This window comes from Equus caballus, chromosome 2 (genome assembly GCF_041296265.1).
Source record: "Equus caballus isolate H_3958 breed thoroughbred chromosome 2, TB-T2T, whole genome shotgun sequence".
In the NCBI taxonomy this organism is placed as follows: Eukaryota; Metazoa; Chordata; class Mammalia; order Perissodactyla; family Equidae; genus Equus; species Equus caballus.
In genome coordinates, this window is record NC_091685.1 from 9995451 (window position 1) to 10012023 (window position 16573).

General features: G+C 48.9%; 2 protein-coding genes across 9 annotated transcripts in view; both read left to right on the forward strand.

Moving 5' to 3' along the window:
* AGBL4 (AGBL carboxypeptidase 4) overlaps positions 1 to 16573 on the forward strand; it is a 1218758-nt gene that overhangs the window by 987609 nt on the left and 214576 nt on the right. The gene's annotated exons all lie outside the window — the stretch shown is intronic.
* BEND5 (BEN domain containing 5) overlaps positions 1 to 16573 on the forward strand; it is a 47647-nt gene that overhangs the window by 19885 nt on the left and 11189 nt on the right. For all 5 annotated transcript variants that reach the window (XM_023636831.2, XM_023636832.2, XM_023636833.2 and 2 more), the window contains one exon: positions 13696 to 13844. In XM_023636831.2, coding sequence (XP_023492599.1) covers positions 13696 to 13844 — 149 coding nt within the window. The remainder of the gene's footprint in view (positions 1 to 13695; positions 13845 to 16573) is intronic.

Genomic DNA, 16573 nt, shown 5'->3' on the forward strand with positions numbered 1-16573 from the left:
TGATTTATAAGCTGGAGCCTGAAGGATGAATTTTTGTTATCCAGGTAGGAGTGTGCGGGTGGGAAGAGTGAGGGGCAGTCTAGGCAGAGAGCACCTCTCTGAGCCTTGGTGTTCTCATCTGTAAAATGGAAATAATAATATCCCCCTCGCAGCCTTGGGACACACAGCACAGTGCCTGGTGTTCTGTTCATTCTCAGTTACTGTTAGCTCCTTTTCCACACCATTTAGTGGAGGGACTAAGACAGGGTCTGGTTCGGGTTTTTAACTCTGGCTCTCCCAACCAGTAATTGGCTATATGACATTGGGCAGGTTAACTAACTTCTCTGCCTCTCAGGATCTTCTATTGTAGGAGATAAAAGGGGTTATGTATATGTTTGTTCACTTGTTCATTCAGTCAGTCAGCTGAGATTGACCGTATGCTTTCTGAGCCTAGGAACTTGGGGAGATCCAAAGAAGACTCAGACATTGGAAGTTGGAGAGGGGAAGGTGATGGAGGTAAACGTGTAAGCATGTAACTAAGATACAATGTAATGAGTTCTGGGGAAGGGACTAGCATTCGGAGGTGGAACTCACAGTGAGTCGGGGAAGATGCCTCCCCTGCTGTAATAGCTCCTGCTCCACACGTAACACCAAGAAACCTGTAACAACAAGGCAAACAACAGCCAAAAAGTGACTGAGAGACCCCCTCTGATTGTCAACTGCATGTGCCCTCTAAGGAGCACATCCTGTCCTGGGGTCGATACGTGGCCTGGCCTGTACCATCCTTGGCCCCATGGGCCTGGCTTGAGCATTGCTCTTGGAGGCTTGTGCTTGCTTATATTCTCCTGTACACCTTGCCTTGGACCCAGTTCAAGGGCCTTTGTCCAGCTTGGGTGCTGGATCATCCACTCTTTAGTAGGCAAATTCAGAGACAAGAGAGGCCAACAGGTCAGGAGATGTTCAGTTTTAAAAGGAAGGCTCCCTGCCAGGAGGAATCATTGCTGACTCTTCTAGGCGTTGGCATCTTGCACACGGTGGATGGGAGTGGGCAGAGGGCAAGAGCCTGGCCTCTTAAGCCTGATGGGGACCTTGGAGTGGCAAGCAGGTCCCCTAACAGCCAGGGGTTGTAGTGGTGCACCTTGTGGAGGTTGGGGGCAGAAGGGTGGGGGGGCAGCAGCAAGACGGTGTAAGAAGATGTTTCAGAGACTTCACTGGATGGCTCGCATCTTCATTTGTGCACTTATTCGTTCTTCTTTCATTTGTTCCACAAATAAATATAAGATGGGTTTAACGGGAAAGATCCTCTAGAATATGGAGTCAGGGATTTGTGAAAGAACTTAAAGAGGATATAAGCCGTTGCCCTCATGTTGCTGATAAGGAAACAAGCTCAGAAAATGTCAGTGGCCTATTCCCAGGGGGTCTCCTGAGACCTGGTGCTGTGTCCTCTCTCTGGGCCCTTGCCCCACATGGCCCTCTTTAGTCCTTGGACTTCATTATTGCTGACATGGGGGTGACCCCTCTGCCCCGCTCAAAGGACGTTTTTCTATAGAACAGAACTTTCCTTTTCTATGATCTTAGCATGGGAAGCAGCCCTCTCTGATGAGAAGGAACCTCACTCCCTACCCCGAGAGTCCCTTCTTTCAAGACCTCTGTGACAGTGTCAACATAAAATGAGGAAGCATATGGAAAGAATATAGCCCTGTGGGCAGCATATTATAAATGTGCAATAAATGGCAATCTCTTTTTCCTTTTCTCCTCTTTCTTGCCCACCCTCTCCCAAAAGAGTAAATGCTGAGGATGCAAAAAGCATGAAGAGGAAGATAATCGTGCTTTCTAAAGTACAGGTTTATTTGTGTATATATCTGTTCATGTATTCTTTGATTCATTCAGCAAACATTTATTGAGGGTGTGCCTTGTGCCAGGGTTGTGTTAGGTGCTGGGAGTATAGACATGAACAAGACAGTCCCTTTTTTAAACATTCACAAGCCAGGGGGTTAGAGCTGTGTTTATTAAACCGGAGCTTGGCAGGATCAGAGAATTCCAAGGGATGAAGGGAAGCAGAACAGCAGAGAGCCCGTTCCAAGGGTGAGCTCTGGTGTATGTGGAGGAGTAGGCTCCAGGGTCTCTCTTGGTTTCCCCTCACCTAGGTGCCTTGTTCTTAGAGGTCAAAAACCAAGGCTTAGAAATCTCTTCAGTTTTTAGCACTGTAAGTACCTCTTAGAGAGTTAAATTCATTTTGGTGAGATTCAGGTAACATTAGTTCAGCTAAGGCTTGCAAGGGCTCTGTGAGGACTATAGAGAGCAGACGTAATCCCTGCCTTCAAGATGCACACACAGTCCCGTGGGAGCACAGACATACGCACCGGGACACCAGCAAAACAAAACAAGGGCTGTGCTTGCAGGAGGGAGGGGTCTGATGGTTTGAGACTGTGTGTGCGTTGTCAGGGAGTGTAGGTGGAAATCAAGAATTCTGACCAGAAGAGGCATAGATGCTAAGAAAATAGTGGTAATTCACGTGTGCATGGCACTTTACAGGTTCAAAACACCCTGACATTTTTATCTTGTTGGACTATTCCCATAGCCTTACTGCAAGGCCAGGTAAGGATTATCATCTCCATTTGAGAGAGAAGAATGCAAAAAGAAGAGAGATCGTCCCTGTTAGCCAGATCACAAGCTGGTCAAAATTTTTGAAGAAGGAGAAAGCCATTGTGACCTGCAAATCTGTCTCTTTAGAGCTGGGTTTCTGTCACCTCTATTCGCCTCTCAGCTCGTGCCTTGTGTTCTGTCCAGCTCGTGCCTTGTGTTCTGTCCAACGTCCGTTAAAATACCAGCTTTGATCTTTAAAATCCTTTGCGGTCTGAGCTGGATCTTTAAGCACAGGTCTCTGATGGTGCCTTTGAAAAGGCAGCTAATGTCAGCCAGATGCCTCCTGCTGGCTTCCCTTGTGCTGGAGGCGGCCTGGGCTTTGGCAGCAGAGATTACTTGGGTTTGAATCTCAGCTCTCTAATTCATTACCTGTGCACTTCAAGCAAGTGATTTAACCCTTCTCAGCCTCTGCTCTCTCCTCTGTCAAATGGCTGTCTTAATGCATACCACACACAGGCAGGAGAGCCAGCTGTGATTAAGAACTGTGTGGGCACTGGGGTCAGAAATACTGGGGTTTTGAACCCTGGCTTTTCCACAGTTTAATCTTGTTACTTTGGGAAGTTACTTAACTTCCTGGGCCTTAGTTTCCTCATCTGTAAAGCAGAGTCAATGATAGTACCAACCATATGGTTCCTAAGAGGATTAAATGAGTGAAAGCATGTAAAGACCTCTGCCCAGGGGCTGGCACATAGTCATTGCTCAGTGGGTCCATCATGAACGATGTAGGATCATTTGAGGATGCACGTGAGATAATGTGTGTGCGATGCATGGTATGTCACAGGCATGCATTGTCCTGCCCCGGAGCACAGATGGGGTTGTCTGGCATATCATCATCTTTGGTCGAACCCTATGTCTCCTGGAGATTACTACTTCCCCTTGTAAGTCCTCAGAAATCATAGTTGAATAGTCCGTCTTACAACTACACCTGGACTTGATTTCAAGCTCACTGGTCTGTAGTTTATAGAATCTTCCCCCACCCACTTTTCCTGGGCAGAATTCTATCTTCCCAGCTCCAGTCCTCAAACACTCCTCTTGACCACGCTCAATTCTTCAGACATCACTGGTTATGGCTCAATTTCTTCTTTACCTCAGGCTCTCCTCCTGGGGCCTGTTCATGGCAGAGCTCTTTCCATCTCCTTCAGCCTTCAGTTCATTCTCACCAGTAATCAGGAGCCCTCACAAAAGTTGGGCTGTGAGAGAGAGCTGGAGAGGATGGGCAACAGACATCCTGTCAGGTCAGGTCGGCAGGTCCAGTTATAGAAGTGAGGCCCAGGAGGTCCACCCTGCCAGCCGCCTCAATTGGTGGTGGAGTGGGGCCAAAACCACATGCCCTGTGCCTCCTTAATCTGGATGGCAGGAGAAGACCTGGCAGTGAGAACTGGAATTGTTTCTCTTAAACATCCAGGTCATCCTCCATTTTAAAGGACTTTTTGCACTGTTGACTAAATAGGAATTAGCTGCACTTCATCCTAGATTATTGTAAGAGCTGATTTCCAAGAGGCAGGAGTCCAGGACCCTCCTTCCTCCTTCCCCCTAGAGATCGTTTTTCTGGGACGGTGGACACGGGGCTGAGGGATAACTCTGGGCTGTCCTTTGCTCCCTTCTCGGGCAGCCACAACTTGCGGGAGTTGTCGCGCTTTTCTCCATTGCCAGATAGGAATGTGCCTGCTGGTCATTGGCTTTGGTGTGGCCGTGTGACAGGCTTGTTTTCTGCTGGACTTGCCAGTCAGAGGAAGGGAGGTGGAAAGGTGGGAAAGGGTCCTTACAGGCAAAGGCTGGCCTTTGCACGCAGGCTTTGGGCCTGGCGCCAGGTGCTCTACATCTAGGCAGCAACCTCGGCAGTAGATAGGATCATCGGGTGAGGAAGCAGGCTCAGAGAGATTAAGTGTCTTGCCTGAGGCCACACAACTAGGAAATGGCAGAACCATTCACACTGAGTTCTGTCTCGCTGTTCCACGCGTCAGGAATCTGAGCACACAGGCACTCACTGGGCCCCTGTGCTTCTGCAGTGGCCGTCTCCTGCCTGCCCTCATGACTAGACCTTTATGTGCTGCAGTGGGTTCTGGGACTGCTGGACCCTTGAGCTGTTGGGTGGGATGTTTCCTGCCTAATTTAAGAGTCTACCATTTCTTCATAGTTTCAGCCTTGCCAAGCTTTAGGGCCTCAAGATGCCAAACAGAAAATCCCTAGTTTTTTTTTTTTTTTGAGAAAGTTTATTAGCCCTAAGCTAACATCTGCTGCCAATCCTCCTCTTTTTGCTGAGGAAGGCTGGCCCTGAGCTCACATCCATGCCCATCTTCCTCCACTTTATATGTGGGACACCTGCCACAGTACGGCTTGATAATCATTGCGTAGGTCTGTACCCGGGATCCAAACTGGCAAACCCCGGGCCGCCAAAGCGGAACGCACGAGCTTAACCACTAAGCCACTGGGCTGGCTGCCTTAGAGTTTTTATAGAAATTATCTCCTTAAAGAGAACCCAATCCAACCTCTCACCCCCATCTTATAGATGGGAAAACTCAAGACCAGAGGGAATAGGACATGCCTATGCCACGTGGAATTGGAACAAATTAATCATCCTGAAGCAGTGGAAAGCTAATGTTCAGACAAGATGAATGGATGGAATCAGTCTCAGCCTCACCCCCAGGGTTCAGCAGGACCCGCAGGCCGGCCACACCCTCCCTTGCTGGTCCCAGTGGCATTCTGAGTTTGGTTGCAAGTAATTCTTAGAGTCCCAGCACCTTTGTCCTGTCAGGAGCCCCAAGGTTCACCTAGTCCAGCCTCCTACACAGGGCAGGAAGGCTTCTGTAGCCTCCCTGCCAAGTGACCACCCAGCCTCCTGTAGCATTCCCCTGGAGACAGGACGCTTACTCACTGACTTCCAGTGCAGCTTCTTTCCATTATTGGATGGATCTGTAGGGAAATGATTTGTGTGGGAACATTTATCGGACTCCTCCTCTGTTCTCTCAGGTTCTGCTCTGGACACAGAGAATGCAAATAGCGAAGACCCTGTTACTGCCCTAAAGAAGTCACAGTCTCATCAGCAGATGGTTGGGATGCCGCGTGAGCCTGCTGCGCTCTGGGCTTTCAGGGTGTTGGGATAGGATGTAGAGGAAGGCTCCTTCCATGCCTGGGCAGGGGTAGGTGCTGTAGGTGGCTGAAGAAGGCCCCCAAATGAGAAACGAGTTAGATTTATTCAAATGAAGTGGAAGGAGACAGCACCTCAGACAACAGGAGAACCTGAACGAAGATTTAGAGTTGTGTGAACAGCTGGCTTATTTGCGAACTGCAAATAGTGTAGTTTCTGCCTGGACTGCATAGTGATGAGGTCGGTAGGAGGGAGAGAGGAGGCCGCAGAGGAAGGCGAGAGCAGCTAGAGACTGTCCCACCCCTCCTGTAGGTGGTGCGTGGCCTCCTCCCCACTGGAGTGACCCTGGGTACGGTCCCTCAACCTCTGGTTGTTGTCTCCCTCTGAACTAGAGAAATCAATCAACAACCATTTAGCAAAGATCAATCCCAGATGGTCCCTGCTCTGGAAGGGTTCACGGCCTGAAGAAGAAACTGAGCAAGGCCAAGGTCATGGATTGATTTGGTTGGGAGACATCAGCCACGTGATGGAATTCTGCTCCCCATAACTCCTGCCCTCAGTTGCTCACTGTGCCCCACAGCAGCCCCTCAGCAATCTTGTGCCACCTACCCTACTTATTCCCACCACAGCCCCCAAGCCCCCCAACCCAGCTAATTCTGGTCCAGGACCAAAGGCCATTTCACGTGCATTCAGTGTGGGTGTGGGGCCTTCATGCTTCTTTGGCTCAGCAGACCCAAGCTCTTCCGCACATCCCTGCTGTTTGGATGCTATCTGGGCCCAGATAGTTGGGCGGGGAGAGAGATCGAAGAAATACAGGTGAGGACCCAGTCCGGTTTTCCCTGGCCACCCGCTGGCAGAGCTGAGGTGCTCCTAGAGGTGAGATGAATCCCGGGGACACCTCCTCCTCCCCACTGCACCCTGCACTATTGTGGAGTTCTTCATGGACCCCCTGGGGAAGTCAGGGGAGGTCAGAGATGAGTCAAGGGTCCACAGAGTGGGCATTACGTGAGACACCTGGGAAATCTGAAAACTGCCGTTAGCTGAGGTGTAGGGTAGTGGAAAGAGCAAGTCTTTGGAGTCCAACAACCCTGAATTGGAGCACTCACCACCTGTGTGACTTTTGGAGAATTACTTTACCTCTCTGAGCCTCTAAAAAGATAAGATCTGTTTTGCAGGACTGCCATGAGGATTAACTTCTTTCATTCAACACATGTTTAAGGAGTGTTCGTTGTGTGCCGAGGACATTGTGCTAGGTGCTGGGGATATCAGTGAACAAAACTGTGGCTGTCCTTAGAGTTTCTGTTCCAGCCAGGGAGACATTAAACAAATCATCACTTGACAGTGGGGTGAAACGTGCTACAAAGCTAAAAAATAGGTCTAACAAAGAAGACATTCAGTAGATGTCAGTCGCCTTTCCTTCTCAGGGAGAAGCAAATGTGTCCTTTGGAATAGGCATTTACAGTTCCTCAAAGCTGGGAAGATACCTTGACCCCATGTCTGGGGACGTGGGCTCACTCCTGCCACCCCTTTCTTGCTGGGCTTCTCCCCCGTGGAGAGGGGGCTCTCTCGGGTCCATTCCAGCTCTGCTGCTCTGTGGTTCTGACTCCCTCCGGGACCAACCCCCTTTGTGAGCATCTGAGCATCCATGCACTGCAGGGATCTCACCCAGTCCTGGACCTCAGGCTAGAACGCCGCCTTCTGCCTGTGCCTGGCAAAGCCTGCCCCAGCCCTCACCCACAGAAGGCACTCAGGAAATGGAGAAGGAGGGGGCGAAGGACCCGGAGCGCCACTGCTTGCTGTGATCCCGTCCCCTGCCTGACCGCCCCTCCACCTTCCCCAGACCTTACCTACCCATCAGAGAGCTCACCTCTTTCTTGAAGCCTCCCAGGATCACTGAGCCATTGGTGACCTCTCCCTCCCCAAACTTGTGTGGTTCATCCTGCTCTCCACTTTCTGGTCAGTCTGGGAGCCTGGATTATGTGCCGCTTGCCTTCACCGTGTCACGATAACCACCCTGCTCCAGCCCTCCCACCCAATCAGCTCCTCCCATCCATCCCTTAAACCCCATCTCAGAAGTTTGTGACCATCTTTCTGAAGCCTTCCTTGTCCCCTCCAAGTGTGGCACCCCCCGTTTGTTTCTGTTCCCAATCTTTATTCTAGCCCTCGTCAGCCACACAGCATGGTCATGATCTGTTCCCTGTCTCTCTCCACTGCTGGACTGTGACTCACTCAAGGCCAACGAGCTCAGGACTGGCGCTTAGTAGGTGCTTAGTAGATTCTTACTGGGGGACTGAGACCAGACTTGTCCCCACCCTCACTGGAAGCGTAATGGGGTAAGAAACAGATGTGTAGCTACAACAGCAGGCGAGAGTGGCCGATGCCTTTTGAGAGGGGACAGTGGGGTCCACAGAGGGGGAGCCTCCTGTCTGGCTCTGGGTCTTTTCCCCTGTCTCTTGTCAAGGGCCTTGTGTACCTCCTTCATTGTTACATGGCAGTTACCATGCTCAGGTCCTTTCCAACAAAGTGGAATCATCTTTTTTCTACCACATCTAGCATGCCTCTGTGCCACAGTCGGTGTTCTGTATGCCCCTAAGAATTTGGGCTTGATTCACTTTGCCTTGAGGAAGAAACTAGAATTTATACCCGAAGCAGAGAAACTTCCTATTCACTTGCGAAGTAAATGGAAGAATTTAGTGCTCTTTAAGAAAAATCTAACATTATTAGCCTTTCTGCTTCAGCAGAAATGGTATTTAGTATCCAAACATATATATACATATATATATATATATATATATAGAAGAAATAGGTGATTTCTGAACCTCCTGGAAGCCACGCAAGCATTAGCTTTTTAGAAAGGTTTTCAGAAAGAACAGCATTAGTCCAATTTAAGCTAGAGAAGAACAGAGAACGGTATAATTTAATTTGTTTGTTGTGCCAACAGATGTTTGCCCAGCCCCTTCTCTGTGCCACAATTCTGATTTCATGGAGGAGGCCCCTGGGGCTTAAAGAGGAAAGATAAATAGCAAGACCAGGATTTGCACCGGGTTTTCTAACGCTAAATCCAGTGCTTGTTCAGCAAATCACGGCTATTTGTATTCGATGCAGTACTGTTTCATATGTTCTGGTCTCAGCTCCTCCAGAACTGGGCCTGCCTCATTTGTCTCTGGGTCCCCAGGGCCTCCCTCAGGGCCAAGCTCCTGGTATGCGGTCAGGGACTGTGTGATGAATGGGTGCGTGAATGACTGAATGAGAAGACAAGTACTACCTTTTATACTTTTTTAAAAAAGCTGCTTTTACCCAGCTGAGAGGTTTTTCTCCACGGAAGGTATATTTTCCCCAAAATAAACCTGAAGTGGATCAAAAGGCCTCTTTTTTTTGATTCCTACTCTTCTCACAAAGTGAAAAAAGTTCCTTTGTTACTTAAAATATCTGCGCCAGATCGTACAATGCTGTCTCTTAGCGCAAGTGCTTATTATTGTGGCTAATTTGGTCACATGTGTTTGAAAGAGAACAATGCCTCAGAAATTTTTAAAAGCAAAACAGCAATCTGAAGCGTTTGTTGTAATGAGATGTAAATTGCCAACATCGGGAGTGGAGCCGACAAAAATTTGCAATGAAGTGGTTTTTTTCCCCCCTCTTAAATTAAAAGCACTAGAGCCCTCCCTCCTCTCCCCAAAGAAACCACACGTTTTTGTTCCTTTTCTTTCTGATTTTGTTATACTAAACACCCCGCTTTACTGATTGATTTACTCCTTCGCATCGGCCATTTTCGGAGCCTCTGCCAGCCGCTGTTCTGTGCCTGCCCCAGTGCCAGGCTCTTCCGGGGGGGCATTGGCAGCCGGCGTGGTGGCTGTTGGTAATCCCCATTTTGCAGGTGGGAGAGCTGAGGCTCAGAGAGGTGAGGTGACTTGTGTACGGTCTTGCAGCTGGGTTCACACCCCCGTCTCCAAGATGTGCCTTTGGCTCCTCTGCCCTCCTCGCTGAGGCCGAGGCACCAGGTACCTTCTGTAGACAGTGCCGAAGGAGGCGGCTCTTGCAGAGCAGTGCTAACAGCTGGGAGCCACCACCTATTAAACCGTGCTGACCGAGAATGTCAGGAGACCGTTTTCCTTGAGGGTCAGAAGATCCCAGGACAGTAGCCTCAGTATTTGTCAAAACTCTCTCAGTGCCTGAGGAGACCAGCGTGAGCAGAGCGGGGCGTGGGGGTGCTGTGGGCTGCAAGGACCTGCTCAGTGCTGGGCCTGTGCGGGGCCTTGGGCTAAAGAAGCCCAGCAGGGCCCCTGGCTCCCAGAAGCCACGGCTGAGTAACGGACTAGCTTGAGCACCCAAGCATGACGCCGATGGGCGGAGGAGTGAGGTGAGCCGCGATCTCCTGAGCTGCCACTCCATGCCAGACTCAGGGTAATCATTTCACCAACATGGGGAACTCACTGACTCGTCAGTCTTGCCAGGTTGCTGTTGTCATTCCTCCTTTCAGACGAGCCAGCAGGGTCAGGGAGGTTAGGCGGTTATTGATGTATAAATTGTCTGTTGAGGACGGAAGCTGAACCAGGCACTGTGCTGAGCCCTGGTCTCTGACATAAAAAGACGCAGTCCCTGCCTGCCCTCAGGCCTCACAGGCCAGCAGGGAGACAGGCATAGAAGCAAAGAGTGCATCTGATTATTTTGGGGTAGAGGCCCAAGGGACGACGGAGCTCAGCTTCCTGAGGAAGCTCACAGCTCAGCTCAGCAGCAGGCGGCAGCCCCCGAGTTTAAACCGCAGTCTTTCTGACTCCACGTTCTAAGGAAGGAGTGGAGAGAATGACTTACCTCCCTTGGGAGGGATGGGACAGCCTCGTGGAGGAGACAGCCTTTGAGTCAGGCTTTGAATCCCTCGTGGAGTTGGGATAGGTGCACATCTGTAGGGGGTAGAATGTTCTTGACAGAGGGGATGGCACAAGCAAAGACTAGGAGGCAGGAATGGTCTATGTGTGGAGAAGGGTAGGCAGGCCACTTTGGAATGTAGTCTGACTGTGGGGAGGGGCCTAGGGGAGTGGAGCCAGAGAGGTGACTCTCCCTCTGGTGTCCCTTTGATGTCCCTCTGTAGCCATCTGAATAGTCATTCTGGGTAGATGTTTTCAATTTCTGCTTAACAGCCCTAATTTCTACTTCACGGGCTACAAAAAAGGTTACAGATATCTGAAAACAGCCTCCCACCCACCCCTACCCCACCCCAAACACCCCAGCTCAGCAGCAGAGCTTTATTTCAGAGTCTTTGCCCCAGCCCGTTAAAGTCCCTTCCTCCCCCCCAGCCCTCTCTCCTCTCTCTCACGTCGTGAAGAATTTACTGAGCCTGCAGTGTGCCAGGCACTGGGCTAGGTGCCAGATCTCAAAGAGGGTGCAGCTTTGCCCTTGAAGAGCTTCACAGTCTAACATGAGCAACAGACTGCCAGGCCGATGAGTCAAGTATAGTTTGCTGGAAGTATTTGCAGTCCACTACCTAGTAGTGATCAGGGCAAGGCCTCACAAAGGAGACGCCTAAGCTCCGTTCTGAAGTCTGACCAGGGGCTCGGCAGGCAGATGAGGTGGCGTTCAAGGCCAAGACAGTAGTACATCCAAAGGAGCTACAGCCTGGGACAGTATAGCATGTGGGGGCCCTGAGCACAGGTGAGTATCAGGGGACAGCAAGAAATGAGAGCCAGAGGGAGAGAGGACGCTGGTTGTTCTGGGCCTTCAGGAGGCTATGGTGTGTGACTTAATTTTGAGAGTAGCGGGGAGCCTAAGCAAGGAAGGACACAGTCGTGTCCTTTGGCAGCCACTGTGAAGACGGAAGGAGAGAAGCAAACTGACATCCGAGTTGAGCTGGATTCATTCCCGTGTCCAGCATCTTCCTCTCATAGAAGGAAAAGGAGGCTTTAGAGGAGGGACACGATCTTGCCAAAGGTGACCTGTGAGCCTCTAGCTGCATGGACCTCCTCCTCTCAGCCCATTCCTGTCTCTTGTCACTGAACATCAGAGCAGGAAGGCACCTCAGATGCCAACTCAGCCATGCCCTGTAGGGAAACCAAAGTAATTACTTAGTCCCCATCTAAGAAAAGATCAAATGCTTCACTTAAGTTTGTTTGTATCTCAGAAATTCAACCTGATATCTCACACAGAGAGCTGAGAAACTTTGGCTTCTGCTTCTGAAACTTTAGAATTGTTCATTCACTGTTGTTGTTCTTTTATTCATTTAGCAAACATTCAGAGAGCACCTACTCAGTGCCAAGTGCTGGGGACAAAGAAAAGAATAAGACCTAGGCCCAGCCCTTGAGTAGGTCAGGCACTGTTGGGAGATGCTGTGAGAAGGATGATGATGCTGTCAGTCCTTCACTCTGCCAGCTCCTGCATCTACAGTTCACTCACCTGCGGTCACACAATTAAAACACAGCAGAGCCAGGAATGGGATCTAAACTCACTATGCCAAGATGAACTGTGCTTTTTCTTTTTTTCTTTTGGTGAGGAAGCTTGGCCCTAAGCTAACTTCTGTTGCCAATCTTCCTCTCCCCCCCCCCCCAAAACCCCAGTACATAGTTGTATATCATAGTTGTAAGTCCTAGTTCTTCTATGTGGGATGCCACGACAACATGCCTTGATGACCGGTGCATAGGTCTGCACCCAGGATCCAAACTGGTGAACCCCAGGCTGCTGAAGCGGAGGGCGCTAACTTAACCACTATGCCAGTGGGCCTGCCCTGAGCCGTGCTTTTTCATCTGCACTGTTCTGCTTCCCAGTCATCTTGCCTTCAGCTTTGTGCAAGGCTCATGCTTAAATCATTGGAGACTACAGAGAGTCTGTCTTGCAGATGGCAGATGCCAGCAACTCAGGAATGATATTCTTGTTCTGCGCAGCCCTGTCATGAGGAATTTTAGTAACAAAATCCTTAATACCTTCCCTCCCACTAGCCAAAGTCTAGGATGCGGCAGTTGAACATAGTGTTACAACCAGATTGTTGGTCAGGACTTTAGTAAGTGTATAAAGAGTTGTGGACCAAGTTGTCCACGTGGTTGGGGTAAGAGAAGGTTGGACCATGAAATTCATTGGGTGCTCACGTTATATGCACAGCATTGGGGACGTTCTATGACAGTAGCTAAATCTCTGATCCCAGTCGACTCCTGCAGTGTCTGCAGAGGAAGAACTTCCAGGATGCTGAACTCTCCGTTGGCCTTAGAGTTGCCCTCCTGCAAAAGTTAATCAAGTCATTTGCCTTATTTACTCATTTTCATCCTGTTTCTCTGCCCTTTGGTAATCAAGACATAATAGGTGATTTAAAAAATAGCCCATAATCTTTAAAAGCTAATGGAGAAAAAAAATCCCTCTTAGAAACCACCACCATTTATCTAGCTTTCTTTCACTGTTTAAACTGCACGTAATTTGTGTTGATTGCATTAAAATAAAAATCAGGGTAGCTGCTGGATCAGGCAATCAGGGTCCTAATCTGTTTTGTATTTTAATTTCTTGGTTGAAACGCTCCTGTCCAGATACTAGGGCTTGAGGAGGGGAGGCCTTCACGTTTCTCCCCGCTGCTTTCCTGACCTCTGATCTTCCGCTGTGGCCTGCTGCACTGGAGGCTGCAGAGCTGGGGTTTTTGGCAAATACATGATTTGCATATTGCGGAAATTGCTACCCCTTCTCTACCCAGTCTTGACAGGACCTCTTTCCTGTGCCAGAAGCTGAGTCCCCTGCATTTCCATGCAGACAGGGACACTGTAGAAGACTGCATCTCACTACGACTTAGATTCTCCTCCAGGCTTGTCCCCAGTTTTCCCGCTTCCCCTCATGGCGTTCGTACCTCGTGTTATTTTCAAGCCTGTGTTTGAGTATAGTCCAATCGACGAAAATAAGCCAGCTTTTTTTTTTTTTTTTTTTTTGGTGCCACTGTGTGCTGATAGATGCGTAGTAAAAAATATTTGCCTTTTATTTTCCTTGGAGTTCTAGACAGATCTCTTTTCTTAACTGCCTAGGTCCCGCCATTGACTTGGAAAAAGTAAAGTCAGAGTGTCTCGAGCCCGAGCCGGAGTTGCGGAGCACTTTCAGTGAGGAAGCAAATACGTCGTCCTATTACCCTGCTCCTGCACCTGTCATGGACAAGTATATCCTAGACAATGGCAAGGTAGTGTTTCAAGCTCAATATCGCTTCCCTGCAAGTGTGTGTTAGTCAGTGTCAAGATGGCGAGTCTGGTGGGAGCTTTCCAAAGCACAGCCTGGCCGGGTGGCCTCCTGGCCCAGCCCTGAGTGACTGTTTCCAGAATTCACGTGCTGTAACTAGTGGAGCTTTACCGGGACTTTCTTTTTCTCTAACATTTTTGTTTTGTAAATATTGGGCCAAAGCAACCGTAAAACTAAACTGACATTTTAAAATAGATTATTAGTGAGAAAGATTTTTTTTAAGAAACCTGATAGTTTGATGAAACTTGTCTTACCCTCTTGTGAAACCAGTTGCATAAAATTTATCAGGGAAACTAGAAGTGAGATTTCTGATGTACAGAGAACAGCTCAGTGTGTACCCATTCACCGTTCGAAGCGTGTCTGTGTTCTAAGCCCTGTGCTAGAATGCCAGGGACGCGCAAGTGGAGGAGACCTGCTCCTTGTCCCTACACTGCTTTCAAGCTTTATATTCAGTGGTGGTTAGCCCCCAGTCCTCGGACCACACAACTCCTCAGCTTTTCTTGTAAGACCCTAGAAAAAACACCTTGAAAGAAAACAAGTGCTATTAGTCATGATATTGGTACGGGGTGAAAAGTAATGGAGTCTTAAAGTCACGTGATAGAGCAGCAGGGCAGGGAGAAAACTGTGTAACGTCTTTCTAACATCCACATGAATCCGTCTCAGAAGTACATTGAGCCCTTTGTCTGGGTGTTGGTCAAATTCGGTTTCAGTGTTACATTTCTGCCCCCATGGCATCCATTACAGACATCACCTCTCCTTCTCCCCAAAGAATCATCTGTGTCAGTCTATTTTTCTTGCCTTGTGCTTCAAAAGGTCTCTGTTTATTCAGTATTGTTCCCCAGTGGGCTGTTGAAAAAGAAAAGGTTGTTTTATTTGGGTTTGTCCAGAGGGATGCCTGCAACTGGCCAGACTGAGCCAAAGCAAATATTGTCAAGCCGAGGAAATGAGACCTGTTAGTCTTTAGGGCTCTCTTGGATCTGCGGCCATTCCCTCATGTCCCACTGAGCACTCCCTCCCCTGCAGAGCAGAACTGCTGGGCCCGGCTGTAGGCCCATGCTGCCTTATCTTACTCCAGCCAACAGGCTTTAGAAGTCAGCTTTACAGGGGACAGGTGGCATGACAGAGTGGAGGTAGGCAGCCTGCAGCCCGAGTTGTAAGCACAGCTCTATCTCTGTCCTACCTGTGTGACCTTGGGCGAGTCCTTGCCTTCTCTGGGCCTCAGGTCCCTGTCTGCATGAGGTCAGATCAGATTGATGGTCCAAGGCCTTTAACGACTGAAACTGTGTATCTGAGTTTGGTGAACCTTCCGCAATTGGAGATAGAGAAAAGAAAAGACTATTCTGTGTTTGTTGATTTCTTTTTAATCCTGATCACATTGTGGAGTGACTAGAGACTTTTTCTTGAAGTAGCTTCCAAGAGAAGTCTATTTCTGTCTTGCTTTGAAGACTGATGGACAGCTTCTGAGCATTACGGGGGCCTCATTTAATTTTTTCACGCATGAGTTGCACAACAAATCTTAAAAATACCGATTTTGTTTCTTCATTGGTTGTTGCCACTATGTTGCTATAAAACTAACCTGGCTTTTGTTTGTAACTCATTTGTAGTCAGGCAGAGAAATTTATTAAGGGAGGGGAAAGGAAGTGGACATACTGGAGAAGGATGGCAGCTTCCCAGAGCGGCATTCCCCACATCCCGGAAGGAGCCCTCGTTGTTCTTGGCTCTGCTGTCGTTCCTGCCCCTTCCTCCTCTCTGCCTGTGTGAACAAGAACCGTAATCTCTGCAAAGCCTACAGCATTGGAATGGGATCCATTTCCTAGTAGGAAACTAGTTCTGTCCTACAAAACGTATCACAAAGACATCTTTTTGATCTCATCCTACCAGATGCCATATTTTTAATAACCTCCTTTGACACATAAGGCTGGCATTTTGGTCAAATAGTAAACTGTGGTTTATGTGAATAGGGCTTGCCACAGAAGTCACTTTCTGATTTTGGTGAAGTGCATTGTTTTTCTTTGTCTAAGATGGTTTATTTCAAAAACTCATTAAATCATAAAGCTGCAAAGACCATTAAAGTTTAAATAGTCCAATTTATACATGGTATAGATGGGGAAACACATCCAGAGAAGGGACTCGTCTACAATTACGGAACAGGTTGGAGCAGGCAGGCAGGAACTGAAGCCAGATCTCCTGGTTCCCAGGCCAGTGCTTTTTCCAGTCTATTCTGCTGCATCCCTGAAATCTGGGCATTGCTCCAGGTGACCTGGAGCTTTGCTGACCCTGGGAGCCGTTGTCCCAAATGCCCCTGCATATACCCATGATTGGTCTTACCCAGGGCCATTTCTTTCTGTGCCATAAAGTTGGGCTTGTACTCAAGTACGTGTCAGAAAATGTTTTCTTCTCTGAGAAACAGCAGCTCCTCAGAACTGAAAGCCATTGCCATTAAAACATATTAAATATGGCCGTCAGTTTCTTACTGCTGTGTGTTCAGACTAGTCCTGATCACTTGGTAGGGGGCAGAAGAGGCAAAACCTCAATCCCTCCCACAGAGGTGTACCATGACGGGCTGAGTCAGGTGGTGAAGGCACTCACGAGGCTAGAAATTCAGAGGGTGTAAAACTCAGCCCTGGAGTAGGTAAAGAGTGTTTCTGGATTATGAACTGGAGCTTGAAAGAT